This window comes from Sus scrofa, chromosome 1, assembly GCF_000003025.6.
Source record: "Sus scrofa isolate TJ Tabasco breed Duroc chromosome 1, Sscrofa11.1, whole genome shotgun sequence".
NCBI lineage: Eukaryota > Metazoa > Chordata > Mammalia > Artiodactyla > Suidae > Sus > Sus scrofa.
This window is the reverse complement of record NC_010443.5, coordinates 25,551,177-25,572,543: the sequence shown is the minus strand read 5'-3', so window position 1 is coordinate 25,572,543 and position 21,367 is coordinate 25,551,177. Positions and strand designations below refer to the sequence as shown.

Here is a 21,367-nt window from a genome sequence, read left to right as displayed (position 1 = left end):
AATCCACCCTTGGAGTTAGTTCTTTTGAATGTGAGCAGCAGCAGTTTTCTAAAACCCTAGTAGAATGCAGAGTTTCCATTTCAGTTGCTCCATTATGTCAATATGAAAGGCAAAGTTATTTGGTTTTGCATATGGAGAATTATTATGTTTTTTAAAAAAGGTCCTGGTGCTTTTCACCTTTGGATGATAATTGTTGGAGATCTCTGGGGGTGGGGGTGGCTTTTGGAAAACTTTTTTTTTTCTAGGTAACACTCATTTATATATATTTTAAATAGCACTTTCATAATCAGATTAAAATAATAAAAACCTCTTTGTGTGTTTATCTTTCCCTGCTCTGGTCTTCAGATTACAAGTGGCCCCATCTCCAAGCTCAAGTTAACGTGCCTCCTGGTTCCCTACTCTGGGCCATCCAGGGCCATCCACCCACCTAACCAAGTGGGTCACAAAACTGGAATTCTCTTTCATTTAGCTGTACTTTCAATGTTTTCCCTTCCAAAGGAAAAAAAGTGAACATCTGTTTATCAAAGCAAACACCTCTTTCAAAACTACTTCTTCAAAGCACCCTTGTAGACACATTCCCTGGTAATTCAGATAGAACAGCAAAGTTTTATTACAGCTTTAAACATTTTTCTAAATTGATATGATGATTTGGAGTTCCCCTTGGTGCAGTGGGTTAAGGATCTGGCATTGTCACTGCAGCGGCTTGGGAAACTGCTGTGGCTCAGGTTCAATACCTGGCCTGAAGTTCCACATGCCATAGGCACAGCCAAAAAATAAAATAACGAAGTAAAAAAAAAAAAATAAATAAATGGTATGGTGATTCTTATCAGTAATGGGGTAAAAATAATGCCAAAAAGGGGCAAGAATACTGGTGGATTTCTTTTGCCTATTTGAAGTGGCCATTGACCGCAAACAACCAGCACACCGATTTAAAATGCACCCCATCTTTCTTGCTTCTCTTCACTGTCATCCCTAGTTTCATTTGTTCCATTATTCTCAGAATAACCTATCAGCTTGATCTAGAGCATTATTTCTTTCAAAGACAATTCCTGATATAAATATGAAGCATCCCACTCCTAGCCTAAATCATAACCAGAGATGGGAAGAAAAAGTTTGAAAGGAAGTTGGCTCTAAAGGTTGGGCGACCACTGCATTGCTCTCTCTCCACGCACCTAACATGACCTGTATTTCCTAACACTCTCAGAAGAGCTGAACCTGAAGTATAGTATTCCTTAAAAATGTTTAACCCCCCTGACCTAGTCCTATGCCTAGCTCACAGGCATGACTAATAAATGACTTAAGTGCCTCATTACTCAGTGTGGTCTGCAGAACCAGGGAGCTGTTAGAAATGCAGAATTTCAGACTAGTCTAGCTCTACTGAATCAAATTTTCATTTTAACAAACTCTTTGGGTAATTCAGATGCACGTTATAGTTGATACTATGTACAAGTCAGAGCCAGTATAATGTAGATTCTAAATATGAATTATCACGGCTCCTATGGAGAACAGTCTGGAAGTCTTTGAGAAATATATTTACCATTTGGCTAATCAATCCTACTCTTGACAGAAATAATAGTACATGTAAGGAATTTGTTCATATATAAGGAATCCAGTTTATCTCAACATGGCTCACAGTGGCAATAAAGAAAGAACAAATTAAGGAGGAAAGGGTGAGGGAGAAAGACCTGAGCCTGTAAGGAAAGCAAACATCCATTAAAAGGGGAACACTCATCAAATGAGGACGAGCAGGCTATATAATATGATGGTCTATCGATGCTACTGCTATCTAGCCATTAAAAGAACTTCAAGTGATTTCCCTTGCTGAGAAAAGCAGGAAAAAAGTATGGATAATACTGCCATTTTTTTGTAAAAACAATGGCAACCTACCTGTACACAGATGTATAGAGAGGGGCATATGTGAGGGACTACCTGAGCAAGCTTTTTTTCAAGTGTAAAGATAACATACAAGTCTGGTAACGTGGGTGACCTGAGGGGAGGGGTGGATGAACCAAACAAAAAAAGTGAAACAGAAGAACGGTATACTAAAAAACTGATAGTATATACTTTTTTTTTTTTAGCATTTGTGTAAAACTTTGAGATCTAAATCAATAATTTAAAAATTAAAGATTAAAAAATAAGAGAATTTCTCTGAATAAGGCAGTAAACTGATTTGCTTCCTTAGAGAAACTTCCTAAAAGTTGCTTAATGCTTCTAAGAGAAAAACATTTTTAGCTATCCTCTGCTGAAAGAATGAGCTTGCTGTACTCAGCCACTCCTGGGGGCGGGGCTCTCCCAAGCTCCTCGCTGGCACATCACTGGATGCTCTGTCGAGGATGTAAAACTCCTACCAGAGTACAGTGAAACCTACTGAATGCTGTGACCTGGCTCCACCAACTGAGAAGCAAGTTGATAAACATGCCTACAGCTCACCATGGTAGCAACCTCAGTGAAAATGAAGACTTACTTAATTCGAGTTTTTCATACTTATCATTTCCCTCCAATCAAAATTTAAAATTTTCTATTTCCTACTTAGTAATTATACATCTTTTCCCTGATTTCTACTTACACCACCTTGCGCCTTACTGATTCTCATGGTTTTCTCTAACCCAACCTATTAGAGATGAAACCAAACCAGATGAAAATGGATACCTGTCCAATGGCTAAGCTCAATCCATTCCCCCAGGAAACTTGAGCCCCCCCCCCCCCACCAACTTGACTGGTCTGAGACTGAAGAGGGTCTATGTTATACCAGGAGAAAACTATGCAGAGAGCTTCAATAAGCCATTCAAAATGCCTGAGGAGGGGAAAAACCTTGGCTATCAGCTTCTCAGCGTAGAGATGGTGAACTGTTAACAATGTACGTATGCATGCACATGTAAAACTTTTAAAACTGCTCCTGCTTTTTAACCCAGGCTCTATGAACATACCCGTGATCTCAGTCTTTTCCTCTTCAATGATGCACTGCTTGTTTCCAGTCGGGGCACATCTCACACTCCATTTGAAAGGACTTCAAAATCAACCTACCGGTTCATTGCATCTGTGGCCCTTCATAGGTTACTCATAGAAGATATTCCAGATTCTAAATGTAAGTATTCTTTTCCTTCCAAGAGTTAAATTTCTTTAGAAAGCTAAACCTCATTAGCTATTAAAATAGAAAGGCAGGAAGAAGACTGGAATTTTCTAGTTTGCCAATAATTTCCCCCAAATTTTCAGGATTTCATTAATATAAATTTTCACTTACCTCTGGAACAGCAAAACAAAGGAATGCTGGCATCATCAGACACACACACTAGACATTAGGAAAACAGCTTTAGAAAACACAAAGGGAGACATAAGCCTATATACCATTGTGAGCTGGAATCCTTAGGTACTACTCTATTTTGCTTATAGATGTTACAGTTTGGAGTTTCATCTATTACTTTTCCATTCTACAAGGACTACGTGATTATTACAGGTCTGACTGTACTTTTTCTTCTGTAAGTTCATATTTTGAGAGTCCTATAAAAGATTGATTTGCAAGTGATGTTTAGTAACAAACATTTCATTTATAACACTCCAATAGAAATGTTACAAAAAGAAATGCTACTTAAACTTACTGTACCTATTTTTAGTTTTTATCTTACTATTTAAAAAAAGATCCATATCTCTTTCTTATATTTGTTATGCCAAACCCCTCTCATTCTAATATTTTTCACTGCATGTGAAGGCAGGACTTAAGGTTAAAGCTAGAACCAAGATCTCAGAGAAGGAACTAATCTAAACAGACTGCTTTCCATTAGCTTCAGCCCCTTTAAAGTCTGAGCATAAGAAAAAAAGAACACTTAATGTGGGAATAAATGTTTCCACCTAGAAGACAAACTCAGTTAAAAAGGGTTAGTTACCCATAACCACTGGGTATGGTTAGAGTTCACGGATGTCACCATTCATCTCTCCTTAATCAGCTAGGCTTTAGGTCACAACATAATGTAAGCGAAGAGTGAGCATTCAATGTCAACCCCTATCAGTTTTGAAAAGTAATTGCTAATTATAATTAAGCAATCAGGAGTTCCCGTCGTGGCGCAGTGGTTAATGAATCCGACTAGGAACCATGAGGTTGCGGGTTCAGTCCCTGCCCTTGCTCAGTGGGTTAACGATCCGGCATTGCCATGAGCTGTGGTGCAGCTTGCAGACGCGGCTCGGATCATGCGTTGCTGTGGCTCTGGCGTAGGCTGGCAGCTACAGCTCCGATTAGACCCCTAGCCTGGGAACCTCCATATGCCACGGGAGCGGCCCAAGAAATAGCAAAAAGACAAAAAAAAAAAAAAAAAAAAAAAAAAAGCAATCATAGGAGTTCCTGTTGTGGCTTAGCAGTAATGAACCCCACTAGTATCCATGAGAATGTGGGTTTGAGCCCTGGCCTTGCTCAGTAGGCTCAGGATCTGGCTGTGCCTTGAGCTGTGGTGTAGGTCACAGACACGGCTCAGATCTGGCATTGCTAAGTGTAGGCTGGCAGCTGCAGCTCTGATTCAACCTGGGAACCTCCATATGCCACAGGTGCGGCCCTGAAAAAAAATTTAAACAATTATTAAGACAATTATTTTAGACTACCATATATTTGAATTATTCAGTAACTTAGGTAGTTATATTCTCAGCTGGATTTGTATTTCTTTGAATCACTTTTAAATTTTCAAAAAATTCTTCAAGAGGACTTTGGTCAGTTATTGATTTTTATTTTTTATTTTTTTCCTTTTTTTTTTTTTTGTCTTTTTGCCATTTCTTGGGCCGCTCCTGCGGCATATGGAGGTTCCCAGGCTAGGGGTCAATTGGAGCTGTAGCTGCCAGCCTACACCAGAGTTATTGAATTTTAAAACATTTTCTCCTTTTGTTTGTTATCTACAAGGATTAATTTGTGTACCTCAAATTTTTTTTTGCAGATATCAGGAATGCATTTATTCTTCAAGGTCCAAAACATGAGTGGATTTGTGCTACCGAAGTTGAGGATGATAAATTCCTATGGTTGTCAGTACTCCAAAATGCCATCAAAAGTAGTATAGAAAAGTAAGCTTGGACTTAGAATGTCAAGGGTGCCGATCTGCCCGGCAAAGACAGACAGCATGTATTTCTGTTCCAGAAGATGCAGTAAGAAGAATAATTATTTCTCCCACGGATGATGGGAGGATGGACTAGGATTACCCATAAAGTTCCTCCTAATTTTATACTTTATCATCTATGATCATTTATGTGAAAGGAACAATTTGAATACAAACTTTTGAGCCACGTATTTTGGTAGTTATTTTTCATGGACAGTATTATTTAATTTGATTGACAAAACCTAAGACAGAATAAGGATACTGGGTAAAGTTTTGTATTATGATCAAATAAAAAATGAAATAATAATAAAGAGTGCTTCTTAAATGATCAGTCTAGAGAAATGTTTTAATCTGTTGGTGATTTACTGAACATCTTTATCATTTTCATGAAATAGTTATTGATTTTAAAAAATATGTGTAAGAAATATAAATGGTAATGTACTAAAAAACTTGTCACCTAATATCCTTAATATAAATATACTCCTCCAGAGAGCATTAAAAATATTACCACTATGAAGTACTAAAAAGTTTTCTGTACTTTTTAAGGGTTCATTTGTTGCAAAATTAAATTCTTAGATCTTTCAAATAAAAAGATTTAAAAATGTATTACACTGCTAAAATAGAAGGCTGTTGGGGGGGCTGGGGGAGGAAACTTTTAAAAAACAAAAATAAAAACAAAACTTTCCTGTAATGGAATTTTGCTGAGTAAAAAATAAAACAAATCAAGACAATTCTGTTTTAAAACAGAGAAAAAGAAGAGTACCCTGGTGGCTCAGTGGGTTAAGGATTTAGCATCATCACTGCTGTGGTTCAGGTTGCTGTTGTGGTACAGGTTTGATTCCTCGCCTAGGAACTGCATGCCATGGCATGGCCAAAAGAAAATTTTTTATTTTTATTTTTTGTCTTTTTAGGGCTGCATACTCAGCAAATGGAAGTTCCCAGGGTAGGGGTTGAATCAGCTGTAGCTGATGAGCTATGCCACAACCACAGCAAGGTGGGATCCGAGCCACGTCTATGACCCACATCACAGCTCACGGCAATGCCGGATCCTTAGCCCACTGAATGAGGTCAGGGATTGAACCTGTGTCCTCATGGATACTAGTTGGGTTTGTTACTGCTGAGCCACAACAGGAACTCCAAAGAAATTTTTAAAAAATAATTCTTAAAAATTTAACTTGTTAAAAATTGTACAAGAGTTAAAATACTGTTTTATTAGTGTAAAATCACACTTTTGATTCTTTTGATATATCCATGCAGCTTAACATCTATGATTCCACAAACAGAATAAACCATGAAAGGAGTATCTGCTGTTAGTTAGCAATAAATGCAAATTTACAAATGTAATCAAAATGTAAATATATAACACAAAACAAATTCTGAGACACGACATCATCCTCAATAGGGCACACTTAAACCCTTTGTTAACAGGAAAAACTTATCTATGGCAAAAGAATGGGTGATAAGATAGCTAAAAGTAAACTAGAAATCGTAAGGAATTTCCACTTGTTCTGTAAATAATTGAGGTCCTCAGAAGTTTTAAAAATATTATGTGAAAAAACTTGCAAAGACTGATGAGTATAAACTTCTAATTCAGAGTTAAGTGCATAAATCATGCAAAAGTGGTGATGTTTGTAAGCTGGATAGTACTTATTTTGTTTGTGGTATCAACACTTTCCCCTTGCTTCTAGGGGACAAAGTCCTGTCTTCATGGTTATTTCATAAGTTTACATGACTGCTGCTAAATTAAAATCTTACACAAAAGTTTAAGTCACAGGTGAAACAGATCAACTTTTCACAACGGAAACATAAAATCTGACCCCCAGGTTGACACGGAAAAAGTCTGAAAGTACCATATGACTCTTGAAGAACTGGATTACTACAGAGCTTAGGGTTAAAGGACGCCTTATCTAAAATAGTGCTTTCACATGAAAAATCTAATTAGAAACTCATTTTAAAGATTTTTACAAACCAATATGGGTGCTTTATGTTAAGTATTAAACCTAAAAAATTGACAGTTTATTTTATTTTGTCTCCTTTTGCAAACTTCTGAGTCTGTGCTTGAGATGTAAATGAGAAGCCTAATCAGTGTGAGGTTTTGGCCACATAAGCATAATGGGCCCATTTTAGGTATGTATTCCTAAATGTTACGGCATAACGAGGGCGGGCTCTGTCAACAAACACAATACACCCTCCAGAAAAAGTCATCCTGACCTTTTTATTGTTGAAATTAAAAAATAAAAGATACTTAAATACATTGGTGGACATATAGGGCAAAACAGAATCATAAAATTTAATGCTGAATTTAAGCAGTGAACTGAATGTCTGGGTCTCCAAATTGGCTTTGAACCCAAAACCGCTTAAAAATGGGTATGTTCACAGTTAACGGCAATTGGCTTAGAGGTGAGAGAATGGTCGAAGTTGTTCCAGTTGAACTTCCAGGGAAATTCTCTCCTCAAGGACATCCTGAAAAAGATGCAAAGCTAAGTTATGCTTCAGCATATACAAAAATGAAGGCACATCTAACAATAGCTCTGCATTGACAGAAAATTTAAATTTGTTAAGATGAGAATGGGACAGCTGCTCATATTTTAAAAGGATATTTCACTTTAGAAACATAATCATATCTTACATGTATATAATATATGCATGAATTTTGCATAAAGCCTCTCCCTTGCAGTAACTGCAGATGGATGAATCTATTAACGTAGATTCTTTCCCCTGGTGATTATATCTGGTCATTACAACTCTTGAACCTCATTTTGAGTTTTGGTTTCACAAAGAATAAATGTATTTCAAATCAGAATTTCTGATTGCTGTTGATTCTGAGCAGTCTTTTCAGATAGCCAACAACTTCCAATTCATCCACTTTCCTTTTTTTTCTCTATCACACTGATCGAATCATGTTTAACCAGAACTACTTTCCTATTTTTCCAGAGATAATGAACCCACAAACTGACTTTTAAAATAGCTCCCGTATACATTTCTATGGTTTCCCCTAGTTCTTCAGAGCAACATGCATTAACAAAATTTCCATCTTCAAGGTATGGTACTAGCAAGCTTGTCATTATTAGTTTTACATTCTTCCTTTACAATGGGCCAATTTCATAATCATAAAATAGCTACAAATTATTTTGTTTGATCAAAAAGTTATATAAATATTACATTTTTAATATTTATCAAATGCCTAACTTGTGCTAGGTTTTGGGTATAAAGACAACATGGTTACAGGTCTGTCTAGGACAGTCCCAGTTTATCTCTCATGTCCTGGCCTAAATATTAACACATTCTCTCCCTCTTTTCTCTCAGAAGTATCATAGTTTGACCAATATATGTTTGTCACCCTAAACACAAATAAATGATTTACCCTCACTGAGTTATGTTTAAGTACGACAGAGCGACAAATGTGACACAGATGTGGACAATGTGATACACGCTAGGTAAGGGATATGAACAGAATGTTATGGGACTGCACTAACTCTATTCATTTTACATTTCCATGGACTCATTTTTGTGGTTTAAAACCTTGCTACCCAAAATTGGGGCCAGAGTCCAGCAGCATCTTCATCACCTGGAAGCTTATTAGAAATTGCAGAATTCTCAAGACCCACACCATACCTGACATGGTCAGAACTTGCATTTTAACATGCCCTCAAATTAAGTACATACACTCTAAGGTTTGAGAACCCTTGTTTTACAAGATGTGAATGCTTAATAATTTGGAGAACCATAATTAATTCTGGCTGTTAATTTTATTTGTAGGGATTTAAAGAAATCATGGTTAGCCATAAAAAGTAAGAAAAACAAACCCATTCCTCTCAAGCATAGATGACAGGAGTGCAGGAGGACACAATGGCCCTAAGCACCATTTCTATTTAAGGGGCGTCTTTTCTTTTCCATCTTAGAGATGGTCTGAATTGCCCCCATTCCTCTTCTTCTTTAGCCCCATTTAAGTCCCTTTAATAGAATCTGGTTGTCTTTGATAAAAGGATGAACTAACAATACTCAAATTATTTTATAATTAAATTGTAGAGAACCACATATATGATATTAGAGGTACCTGAGGTCACAATGGATTTCATTATGAAAGTTAAGGATCCTTAAAGGAAAATGATGCCTCGTATATGTGTAAGATAAGGCAGTCATACAAGGCAATCATACCAGAATTGAGTATAGACAATTCTTTCTAATATTAAAAGACTTAAAGGTGTATAAAACACTTTAGATACAAACTTCTCTTGCTACATGGAAAGTTTCATACTAGCATAAGAATTGTTGGATCACCTCTAAGTTCTCGTTCAACTCTGAGAGGCTTTGAGTCCATGGAACTTCTTAAATAAAGATTCAGAAACTACATTACCTTTAATTGTTGCTGCAATTCACTATTCAATCTGGCCAAAACTGTGTTGGTTTCCTTATTGCGTCTAATTGATGCCTGAATAGCTTTCTTATCTTTCCCAACAGACCTGAGAAGATAAAGAGCAAAAAAACCCATAACCTTTATTTTTACCTTAAATTCTCTTCCCTCTTCCCTGATCTGTCTCTAAGCAGAACGCAGAGGGCGCATCTTCACCTTGTTAGCACAGCTCAACCTCGACTGTTCAGTGTTAATGGTCAACCAAAAGTATCTAAGCTTTAGGAGAGGCTTGTTTTCTGTTGTTACTTTTTTTTTTTTTTTTTTTTTTTTTTGGTCTTTTTGCCTTTTCCAGGGCTGCTTCCCGCAGCATATGGAGGTTCCCAGGCTAGGGGTCTAATCGGAACTGTAGCCGCTGGCTTACACCACAGCCACAGCTATACGGGATCCGAGCCGTGTCGGTGACCCATACCACAGGTCATGGCAAAGCCAGATCCTTAACCCACTGAGCAAGGCCAGGGATTGAACCGCAACCTCACGGTTCCTAGTCGGATTCGTTAACCACTGAGCCACGACGGGAACTCCTGTTGTTACTATTTTAATGGTTATTATTCTGAAGAATCATCTGAGTTTAAGTCAGTCTAGAGCAGTCATTAACTAACTTTTCTGTAAATGGCCAGATAGTAAACATTTTAGGCTTTGTGGGCCATACTATTTTTGGTGAATATTCTCGTTTCTTTTCTTGCTTGCTTGCTTCTCTTTTCTACAAAAATGTAAAAGCCCGTACTTATTTAGCTCATGGGCCTTACAAATACAGGCCATGGGCTGACTTTAGTCCATGAGCCCTGGTATGCTGATTCCTGGTCTAGAAACATCAATGTGTACTATAATTAAAAAAAAAAAAATCTGTCCTAGGGTTTCCAATAGGGTGTTAAAATGAACTGGAATTGTACTTAATAATAGAAGAAAAAAGTGAGAAGAATATTCTGCCTACTCATAAGTGAGAAACTCTTGAAGAGGAACAGTTAAGAACCTCTTCTCAACTATAGGATTAGTCTGACCACAGTTTCTTTCAGTTTGATATTTTTCATTTTGCCATGCTTTTTGTTCTAGTAATTAAATGTATTTAGGAATGGCTCTGATTACCTAGGAATAGAAGGTTGTGATGCAAGAACAGCAGCTAGGACACCTGTCTTTTGTGTATGCTCATCAATTTCTGGCCTTAATTCATCTTCTGATTTTAATCTTCTTCGAACAGGTTTAGGTGGTGGAGCAAGAGGTGTTGTACCTTTGCTCTAGAAGACAAGAATTTCATTCATAATGAGCATTTCTTGAGGACATTCACAGTTACTTTGCCAACATCATATGCTTTAATCTGTTCATTCTACAAAAATTAAGAGTCACTCGTCCTGCTTTAAAACAATTTATATATTTGTGGCAGGCAAAAGTTAAATTATAATTTGGAAAGGATGTTCCTAGTAACATCATAATTATAAAGGTACCTACTAGACAATTGTTTTAAAAGAGTGACATAAACTCCTTGAGGCCCAAATTCTGACTTAAGGCTATAATATTCATTTTAACAAACATGATACCTGCTCAAAACATAATTGTCCAATAACTATAAAAGGGAGGCTCCAGAACTATGCATCCCTTATCACCATAGGATTGCTTACTCGAAAATCCTAAGATATATTATCTTAATGAGTAAAAAAATTTACAAAGTAGAAAGCTAGGCAATTCTTTAAAAACCCATCACTAAGATGCACAATAATTATAACTCTTGAAGATGAGTAGATGTATTTATTGGAAACTGTAAATCTGTCCTCCACAGAATCAAAACAGTATTTTGCTATTTACCATAATCTGATATGACCTATTAGTAAAAAAAAATAAGAGACCACCGCCATCTCTTTAAGTGCTATTTTTAATTTGCTGCCATTAGCTGACAAAAGTAAAATTCACTATTTAAAAAACATAGAATTATTAATGTAATAAAAAATAAAGTGTCCAGAAAGTAGAATTTAAGCACTTTCAGAAACACATGCTGTTTTACTAATTATTGGGGATATCTCAAGGATAACAGAAAAAAAATTACCAAAATTTTTCTCTCAACAGGAAGTATTCTGATAACTGTAACTTACTTTGACATGCAAATAACAGATAAGAAGGACTGCTATAGATAGAAGGATGGAGACATAGAGCAAGTATATTAACGCAGTGTAAAATATATATATTCTTCTATTTCTTTAATTCTGGATTTATATGAGATGACAGATATTCACTAAACATACTATAATAGTCATTCATGATGTATGCAAATCAAATCATTATGCTATATATCTTAAACTTATATAGTGCTATATGTCAATTATATCTCAATACAACTATATGAAAGATATAGTAAATATTAATGGTACAATCAAGATGTGGGTTTACTGTTGTACAGTGTAAAATTCTTTCACCTTTTCTGTATGTTTAAAAATTCTCACAGTAAAACACTGGCAAAATTATTAAGACAGTTAAAGAAAAAGAGCAGAGTATAACATTAACCTTAGAGGGCTGATAACTCTTCCTTATTATACTCAGAACTGCAATAAAATAAACTGCATATGATAAACACAAAAGTTCTACCTCATATAATTTGGAAGAATCTGACCACCTGTGGCATGCATTAACATAGATGATAGACTATCATCTAGAATTTTTAAACAGCAAATCTTTTTTTTTTTTTTTTTTTGCCTTTTAAGGGCCACACCTGCGGCATATAGAAATTTCCAGGCTAGGGGTCGAAATGATGCTGTAGCTGCTGACCTATGTCACAGCTACAGCAATGTGGGATTTGAGCAGCCATCTACACCACAGCCCACAGCAACAACGGATCCTTAACCAACTAAGCAAGGCCAGGGATCGAACCCATGCCCTCATGGATACTAGTGGGGTTTGTTACCACTGAGCCACAACAGGAACTCCTAAACAGGCAAATTTTGTTCTGAGATAGACTAAACATATTACAGCTAAAGGCAGTGAATGGATTAGATGATCTCTAACTTTATTTCTGAGATTATCAAGTTATTTCATATAACTTTTGTATGTATGAAATGATCAATACTAAAAAAAAAAGAGTTTGGTATATACCACATTGGCGGGAGCAATAGCAGCTGTCTTTTCTTCAATTTTACTATCTGTTTTGGCAACTCGAAGGGAACTTGCAGGATCAGAAGCTTTTTCAACCTAGAGATGAATTTATTATTATTATTATAAGTTATATATAATAAACATATGCACAAATACATGTAACAAATCAGAGAATAAAGTATTTATAAAATATTCATTTTGACAAAGAAATTGGAGCAGAAGATGAGAAGGAATTTGAGAATATCTTGTAAAATGATCATTCTCTACTACCGAAGGGCAGAGAGGGGAGGTACCAGATCTCTGAGGGGGTAGGGACAGCTGAGGATCTGGCACTGTCTGGGGAGTTCTTTGGGTTGGGGGAGGGAAGCATCCATCCCAGGGGAGTGAGGAGCAGTACCCCGTGCACACCTGTATTCCCCAGAGACCCACCCTGCCTTCCTGGAGGTGCAGCCCATTCCCCTAGCGGCCTCAGGCCAGGCAGGAATTTAAGAGGATTGAAGTGGCTAGTATAAACTAGTAGAAAAGTTTCCACAGGTCAAATCTATAAGAAACCTTTGTCTAAATTATGCCAGTCAAATAAGCAGATTTTTAGATCTGTTAGATAAGCTCAGTGTAAGCTGAGACAATCAGTTGTTCCTCCAGCTCCACATTTACACTTAGGACAAGGATCCCTAGAGAAGTTCCTGCTACCAGAACTAGAGTCTCTAAGAACACTGTCTACAAAAATTAAATATTGACATCCTACAGTCTGCAAGTCTATCTAACTAAAGTGACTTACACTCTCATACGATCTTCACCAAATCACATAATCAAATGCTTAGCATTAAGATGCAATCCCACAGAGTGACTCATTCTCATACAAACTGGTAATCATAGCTTCTTACTATACGGAAATCTTCATCAAATTTCACAGATGCTTAGTGTTAAGATGCAACTCCCAGAACAGTATTTTCACCAGGACTAGACGGTTCTGTTGGCGTCTTTTCATGTGACAGCTACCCTTTACCCAGATTTTGATTCCGAGCAAGTATTTTACTGCAACCAGCAGGTATCTGAGGCCAATAAGAAACTGAGAAGCACTGACCTAGGGAATATAAATTCTCTAAAAGAAGGAGCATCAGATATTTTACTCACTGATGTCGTCTATATTATCTCTTTTATATGCTCCTCTTTTTAAAAACCGCCTATGAACATGATATGGGAAAATTCTCAAAAGAATCTTGAAAACTAACCAAGACCTCTGGATGTTTCTCAGCTTCATCACCCTGTTCTTCATTTACATTTGATGCAGCAAATACTTCAAACTGGCTGAAATCTGCAAAATTTGGTTGTTCTGGTATCTGCTGAGGTGAGGTACTGGTGTGAGTTATCAGGCCATCAGCATCCACTGGGCGATGCACAACGGGACCAGGAGCCTATATGATGGTTCAGAATAGAGGGGCACAGATTTAATTTGTGTTCAATGTCACAGAGTAGCCTTTTTTTTTTTTTTTTTTTGAAAATTTACTATAAGGATGCTCTGTTTTATTATCTGAAAATCCAGGGAGGAGAGCTACAGTAACATTTAGCTCTAAAAAACCTTAAGTGAAATGCTAAGATACTGAAAAAATTTAAACCTCCAACAGAAAAGATACTTTTACAATATTCTTACTGCCAAGAAAGTACATCAAAGTAGAGGGAAAGGTCTGGCCCTAACTTCTGATTCTTCCCTCGCATCTATTTTATTCTATTCCTTGCATCCATTTTTTTTCTGAATTGGGCCAATCCATAAACATTTGTTCTTTAAAAAAGTTATTTTTAAAAATGTTTCAGGAGTTCCCATCATGGCTCAGTGGAAATGAATCTGACTAGTACCCATGAGGATGCAGGTTCAATTCCTGGTCTTGTTCAGTGGGTTAATCCAGAGTTGCCATGAGCTGTGGTGCAGGTCACAGATGCAGCTCAAATCCCCAGTTGCTGTGGCTGTGGTGTAGGGCAGCGGCTAAAGCTCTGATTCAACCCCTAGCCTGGGAACCTCTGTATGCCATAGGTGCTGCCTCAAAAAGACAAAAAACAAAACAACAACAAAAGTTTCCTTATGTTTCTAAAAAGATTGTTTTTAAAATGTAAAGCAGTGCTCTGGAGCTGCCCTCGTGGCTCAGTGGTTAATGAATCCAACTAGGAACCATGACGTTGCGGGTTCGATCCCTGGCCTCGTTCAGTGTGTTAAGGATCTGGTGATGCTGTGAGCTGTGATGTAAGTTGCAGACGTGGCTTGGATCCCGAGTTGCTGTGGCTCTGGGGTAGGCCGATGGCTACAGCTCCGATTCGACCCCTAGCCTGGGAACCTCCATATGCTGCAGGGGCGGGCCTACAAAAGACAAAAAAAAAAAAAAAAAAAAAAAGTAAAGCAGTGCTCTAACTAGTCTCTGACACTCCAGTGTGCTTTCCCTCAGTTCGTCCTCCACTCCTTGGCCAGATCAATTCTTCTAAAACCTTCAATCGAAAAATAAACTTATTGAATATTTACTTTGATCAAACACTACAGATATAATAGTGAACAAGCAAATAAGGTCCATGCCCTAATAAAGCTGAGAGTCTAGTGCCTAAGAGGTAAGTAAACAAAGGAATTAAAATACAGTGTGAGAAGTTCTATGCAAAGGAGTAGAGATGCTACAGAAATAAGTCTGAAGTTTCTTTCTTTCTTTTTTTTTTTTGTCTTTTGTCTTTGTTGTTGTTGTTGTTGTTGCTATTTCTTGGGCCGCTCCCACGGCATATGGAGGTTCCCAGGCTAGGGGTCAATCGGAGCTGTAGCCACCGGCCTACGCCAGAGCCACAGCAATGCGGGATCCGAGCCACGTCTGCAACCTACACCACAGCTCATGGCAACGCCAGATCGTTAATCCACTGAGCAAGGGCAGGGACCGAACCCGCAACCTCATGGTTCCTAGTCGGATTCGTTAACCACTGCGCCACGACGGGAACTCCTGAAGTTTCTTATCCTTGCTTACTCTTTAAAAATTCCCTGTATCTTTTAAAAATTCTTCCTTCTTAGTATAATATAGGAAATGCTCTGTCCTTTCCCACCTCTTCAATTTCCTTTGCCATCTCTCTAGTTGTACTGAACTCAATGGTTTTTCCCTGAAGAAAATGCCAGGCTTACTTACTGTGGATGCCTTTCTGGTGGTAATGCCCTCTCTCCCCAAGAAACAGCATTTTATCTTTCAAGTCTATGCTCAAGTCTAACTACCTTCATTTCCTTAGTCCTTTTCCATGTGATCCCTGACTTTACTAGCTAGGAAAGCTGTGCCAAAGCATTTTACAAATATGTCTACTGCAGCACCTCTATGATTGTTGTTTACAGATTTGTCTTTCCCACTTGAGACAAGAGACCAACTCATTATCCAGTACATGTACTTCTGTTGGCACGTTAGATAAAATAAATACTGGAATATTCAGTATTCAATATTTCAGTATCTTTGATGATTAGGAAACCATCTTTTAACCTGCAAATAACCAATTTCATTGTAAGAATCTAATTCAGAAAAATCAACCAAATTCATCATGTAAAAAGGTCAGTCACATAAAACTAAGCTAGAATGCAGACTCTATCTCAGAACATACTAGTTTTATGCAGACGAAAATAACGTCAACCAAGGAGGGGGGCAGAAGTCATCTAACACTTCCTTCATCTAACACATTCAGGGGGATGCAGCGAGGTCACTCTGAGTCCTCTGCTAGATCCAGGACATACATGGACTTCTCCTATCTCTCAATCCATTGTGCTTCGCACTAAAGCCTCCTTTGTCAAGACGTTATCATTTGGTTCACTTTTAAGCTTCTTCAAAAAATAAATCATTAGAATTCTTATCTTCTAAAATAAGACCTGGCTTCCCTGAATTAAATGTACATTAAGAATAATAATTATGAAATCCTCCACCTTCAAAATAATTCTAGAATTGAATCGAATATCTAACAGACAAATTGATAGAGGGGACTATAACAACTGATGTTTAATAATGAATACCTACGAGAATTACCTGTGAGGGCTGTGGTCTGGGAGGCACTGCAGGAGGTTGGGCAACAACTCCAGCCTGTTGCTGTCCTGTGTGAACACATAGTCTTCTTTTTAGTAAATATATACTTACTTTCCTAGTAGAACAGACAGGCTGAACGTGATCAAATGATAAAGATTTCTAAGACCTCAGTTCTTCTCTTGTTCTATCGCCTGAGGCATTCTTGACTTCTTGCTCCCTGTTCCCACAACGCTATTCATTTTTTGGTTTGCTTCCCATATTTCTGACTGCTCTTTAGCTATCAAACACGAAGACTTCCAAGTTTTCTCTTTTCATTTAATGCTCCAGTCTATCATTTCTATGTAAACGATTCTCAAATAATACATCAATCTTTCTTGGCCCACAAGTCCAATGGCCTGTTGATTATTTCCCTTTCTTAGACATTCCAAACTCATAACATCCAAAACAGAACACTGTCACCCTCTGTTCTTCTAAAATTTCTAGTGGCATCTTTCAGGGTCTCATCTTTATCATTTGAACTCAAAAATATTTTATTTTATTTATTTATTTTTTGTCTTTCTGCTATTGCTTGGGCCGCTCCCGCGGCATATGGAGGTTCCCAGGCTAGGGGTCTCACTGGAGCTGTAGCCACTGGCCTACGCCAGAGCCACAGCAACGTGGGATCCAAGCCGTGTCTGCCACCTACACCACAGCTCACGGCAACACCGGATCCTTAACCCACTGAGCAAGGCCAGGGATCGAACCCGCAACCTCATGGTTCCTAGTCGGATTTGTTAACCACTGCGCCACGATGGGAACTCCAAACTCAAACATATTTTAGCTAAGTCATTAAAGAGAAGAAATTCCCTCTCATCTGCTATTTTTTCAATTCAAAATTTTTCTTCAATCAAAAAAATAAGATATATAAAGAGAAAATAAAGTACAATACAGTGTACCTTTTTAACTTTATATTAAAAAACTTGGTATCTTTAATTTAATATAGCATATATTATGGTTCTCTAACCCCTACCTGTGGTGACTGAAAAGGTCCGATTCATATCTAAAGATGATGATCTAGAATGAGAGGGCTGAGGCCTTGGAGGGGGAGGTGGTGGTGCAGTGTTATCAGGCGACGTTCCTGACTGAGACCTGCAAAATTCCCCATTACAATGGTTGTGCTATTGGTATTGGAACTTTTCTTTTCAAGATTTCAAACTTAGCTAAGCAGCAAAGGATTTTATTGGTGTGACATTTTCAACAGATGATATACAGTATCATAATAAACCAAAGAGTACTGCCTATGACGTGCATTCAACTAGTGTTTAATATGGCAAATAAACTTTATAAAGTATAATTATACCTATAACATTTCAAAAAAATAAGTTATTAACATGAATTGAAGATAAACTTCTAATGTAGTGTAATGTTTTCACATTCAGTTAAAAGTAATATTAGCCCAAAAAACTATTTTCATAAAAGAGAAACTCTACTTTAGATATGGTTAGCTTTCAACTTAAAGTCTGATAAGCAGAGGTAGAATCCAGCTCAACTATGTGAAGTGCCCATTCCTGTGTTACCAAAGGCCACCTCATTTTATAGGTGATTACACTCATGCTCAATTCTCTCTCAAGATTCACTAATTGGCCAGTGAAGTCTTCCATATTCTGAAAAGAGTCTTAAAGATTCTGGAAGTCTGATCCTCATAGGAATAAAAAGTAGACTACAATCCAAAATGATGAGAACTCAGATATATGAAGAAGCAGCCTTTTGACTATGTGAGCTCTTGGGAAGCTCGCCAGGTATGTGGTGAAAGGATCTTATAATGTGTGAAAAGCAGGGGAGAAAATGCTTCTGTCCTATGAAGTTTGGAGTGGACGTGAAGCCCTTGCAGTTAGATCCCTTGACAACCTCACCCTGCTCTCACCTGTTCTTGTTTGTGCCTGAAGTCACATGCAGTGCAGATCTTTAGGGTGGATGGGTAGCCCAACACTGGTCTGTGCTTCCAGATGACATTTTAAAACACTGAATTCCTTTGGTAATTGCCCTTAAAGCTATAAAAGGAAATCTGCACATGTCTTAATTAAGGAGATTCTCACTGCTGAGCTACAAAAAGGACTGTATTCTTGCTACTGCCAAGAAATTATCAGCTCTTTTTAAACCTTCCAGAGAATACCAAGAAGACATAATGGTTCCTTTTGTTTTCCTATTAAAGTTTGTTATTTCCCTTTTAAACAAATCAACAGGTAACCTAACAACCTTTAGAGAAGTGAAGAAATAAAACAGAGAGAAAAATAATCTACACTTGACTTTAAATAAAACAAGGTATTTTAATATGCTTTTTATTGACAGAAACACTGACCTTTGGCGAGTTACATTGTTCCCAATCTGTTCTGGATCCGAAGTAAAAGAATCTGAACTACTGTAACCATCTGCTGATAAATGGGATATATACTATTTGTTAGTAATAACCATTTTTTCACTTTTTACCAAATGTATCCTAAACAAATATAACTAAAATTACTGTTTCAAATTAGAGATATTCAAAGATTGGCTAACAGGTTGACATTTCATCACAGTGTTATTGACTGTAAAAAATTAAATATAATCTTAAATAAATCATGACCTAATTATACAACAAAATCTATACACAGAGAACAGTTACAATCTAAAAAAAATTAGTATTTAATGACAGAAAACTAGTCAAAATTAGTAAGTTACATGGATGAAGGGTACAAAATAGTACATATATTACAATTTCATTTCATATAAAAATATAGCATGCACAGAATGAGGATTAAGGTTGACAATGAATGCTAATCATGGTTATCTGTGTAAGAGTGAGATTATGAATAATTTTCATTTTCTTATTTTTGTTTATTACACTTAAGCACAGTGTGAATGATTTTGTAATACAAAATTAATTTTTAAAGAACTAGAAATATTTTAAGTAAAAAAATAATTTAAAAATTGCTAATGTAAAATTTTTTTAATTTGATAAGGGAATAAAATGTGCTTAGACAATAAAATTTATAAAATTACTATTTTAAATTTCCTCCAAGTCTCACAAGAGAGCAGAGAATCTCAAAAGCAGACTAACAGTTGTGACGCAATAAAGAAATTTTAAAATAGAAACTCCAGGAATAATTTGAAAAAATGCTACTACATAATTTTCAAGAGTTATACATTGATGGGACTGGTTGTTTGGTTTAGTTTCATTTCAGAATGTATCCTTTTCCTTTTTCTTGTCAAATCACTGAGAAATTCATTTAATTGGTACAAGCTCTTCCCCCATAAACCTCCTGTCACAGATTCCTCAATTCCCAGTTGCTCTGGCATAAAATCTCTTGAATCACCCTTGACTCCTCTCTGTCTCACACTCTATATCACAAAGGTAAGCAAATCCTGTGGCATTTTCCTATAAAAATCTATCCAGAATCTGACCATTTCTCAGCACTTCTACTGCTACCATTCTAGGCCAAGCCAGCATCTTCTCTTGCCTGTATTATCATAACTGTCTCCTAAAATGGTCTTGCCCTGTTTCAACTCTTGCCTTTTTCTGGCCTATTACCAATACAGCAGCCAGAATGATCCTGTTAAAAAGGAAGGTCAGATTATGTCACTCCTCCATCCAAACTTTCTATGGGGAGGGGGGGTTGGGCTGGGTGTTTGGGATGGAAATGCTACAAAATTGGGTTGCGATGATAATTGCAAACTATAAATGTAATAAATTTCATTGGGTAATTAAAAAAAAATAAAGTGTGTCTCTTAAAGAGAGCATAAAAAAAAAGCCTTTCTAATGGCTTTTCATCTTACACAGTAAAAGTCAGTCTTACACTGCTCCCAAGTTGCTATTCTCCCACTTGCCACATCTGCCTGCCAAATTTACTAACTACTTCTATTCCAGGTGTTTGCTTGCTATTCCCAGAAGAAGTAAATAAGGCACCTTTCCAAAACCCGGTCTTCATATTTACTGTTCCGTGTGTCTTAAACATCCTTCCTTCAGATGCTGACAGAGTAGGATCCCTAGTCTCCTTCAAGTTTTAACTCAAATGTCACCTTTTGGTAAGACCTTCTTTGATCGCCTTATTTAAACTGTCACTCCCTCTCTCCTTTCACAACTTTATTTTTTCCCAGGGTGTTAATTACCTCCTAAGATATGAGTTACTTTTTCCCCCCTTTTCTTCTTATCTCCTCTATAGAATGTAAAGTCATAGATTTTTTTGTTTTGTTTTGTTTACTAATGAATCTTCAGTGTCAAGAACAGAGCCTGGCACACAACATTCCATTAACACTGGGTGAATGAATGAATATAAACACAATTTCTTGTGAGAAAGAAAGGAGCTAGTGGGGAAGAGCCAATGTACTAAATCTGGCTAAGCAAGAGGGATGGCAAACAGGAGGTCTGCCTTAAAATGGGTTTGGTGGCAGTGGCAACCATTTATTCATATAGGGAGTACGGTGTTTATAAGATTGAGTATTCTCTACATTATTCAATGAAGACAACATTAAATGGCTATATATTTGAATTATTCAGACTCTAAATCCAGACTTAATAAACTTCAAATGGGAGAAGTAATGCTATCTCTCACTTACCTACAGTATTTCCAGAAGCAAATTTCACTGATGAATTTATCTTATTTTCTTCTGAAAGGTCAGATGTTTTCACAAGCAATGGGCTAGTGGGATTAGTATGATCTAGGAGAGAATTAATAGGTACAAATACAAGATACAGCTATCTGAATTAATAAATTAATAAACTTCAGAATTCAAGGTAAGACTTTGTTTCAATACTCCAAAGAAGTAGCAGGTAAATC

At 37.0% G+C, this 21,367-nt stretch overlaps 2 protein-coding genes across 8 annotated transcripts in view; one reads left to right on the top strand and one right to left on the bottom strand.

Annotated features, from left to right (window-relative positions):
* ECT2L (epithelial cell transforming 2 like) overlaps positions 1 to 5,589 on the top strand; it is a 77,335-nt gene extending 71,746 nt beyond the window's left edge. For both annotated transcript variants that reach the window (XM_021087372.1, XM_013992524.2), the window contains 2 exons: positions 2,913 to 3,085; positions 4,914 to 5,589. In XM_021087372.1, the coding sequence (XP_020943031.1) occupies positions 2,913 to 3,085; positions 4,914 to 5,041 (301 nt within the window). In that variant the 3' untranslated portion in view covers positions 5,042 to 5,589. The remainder of the gene's footprint in view (positions 1 to 2,912; positions 3,086 to 4,913) is intronic.
* REPS1 (RALBP1 associated Eps domain containing 1) overlaps positions 7,260 to 21,367 on the bottom strand; it is an 84,002-nt gene continuing 69,894 nt past the window's right edge. For 4 of the 6 annotated variants that reach the window (XM_005659169.3, XM_021087338.1, XM_003121173.5 and 1 more), the window contains 9 exons: positions 21,147 to 21,248; positions 18,913 to 18,985; positions 17,584 to 17,702; positions 16,578 to 16,642; positions 13,791 to 13,973; positions 12,559 to 12,654; positions 10,567 to 10,715; positions 9,427 to 9,532; positions 7,260 to 7,532 (listed from right to left, as the gene is read on the bottom strand). In XM_005659169.3, coding sequence (XP_005659226.2) covers positions 7,464 to 7,532; positions 9,427 to 9,532; positions 10,567 to 10,715; positions 12,559 to 12,654; positions 13,791 to 13,973; positions 16,578 to 16,642; positions 17,584 to 17,702; positions 18,913 to 18,985; positions 21,147 to 21,248 — 962 coding nt within the window. In that variant the 3' untranslated portion in view covers positions 7,260 to 7,463. The remainder of the gene's footprint in view (positions 7,533 to 9,426; positions 9,533 to 10,566; positions 10,716 to 12,558; positions 12,655 to 13,790; positions 13,974 to 16,577; positions 16,643 to 17,583; positions 17,703 to 18,912; positions 18,986 to 21,146; positions 21,249 to 21,367) is intronic. The other 2 variants (XM_005659170.3, XM_005659172.3) reach the window with 1 other exon arrangement.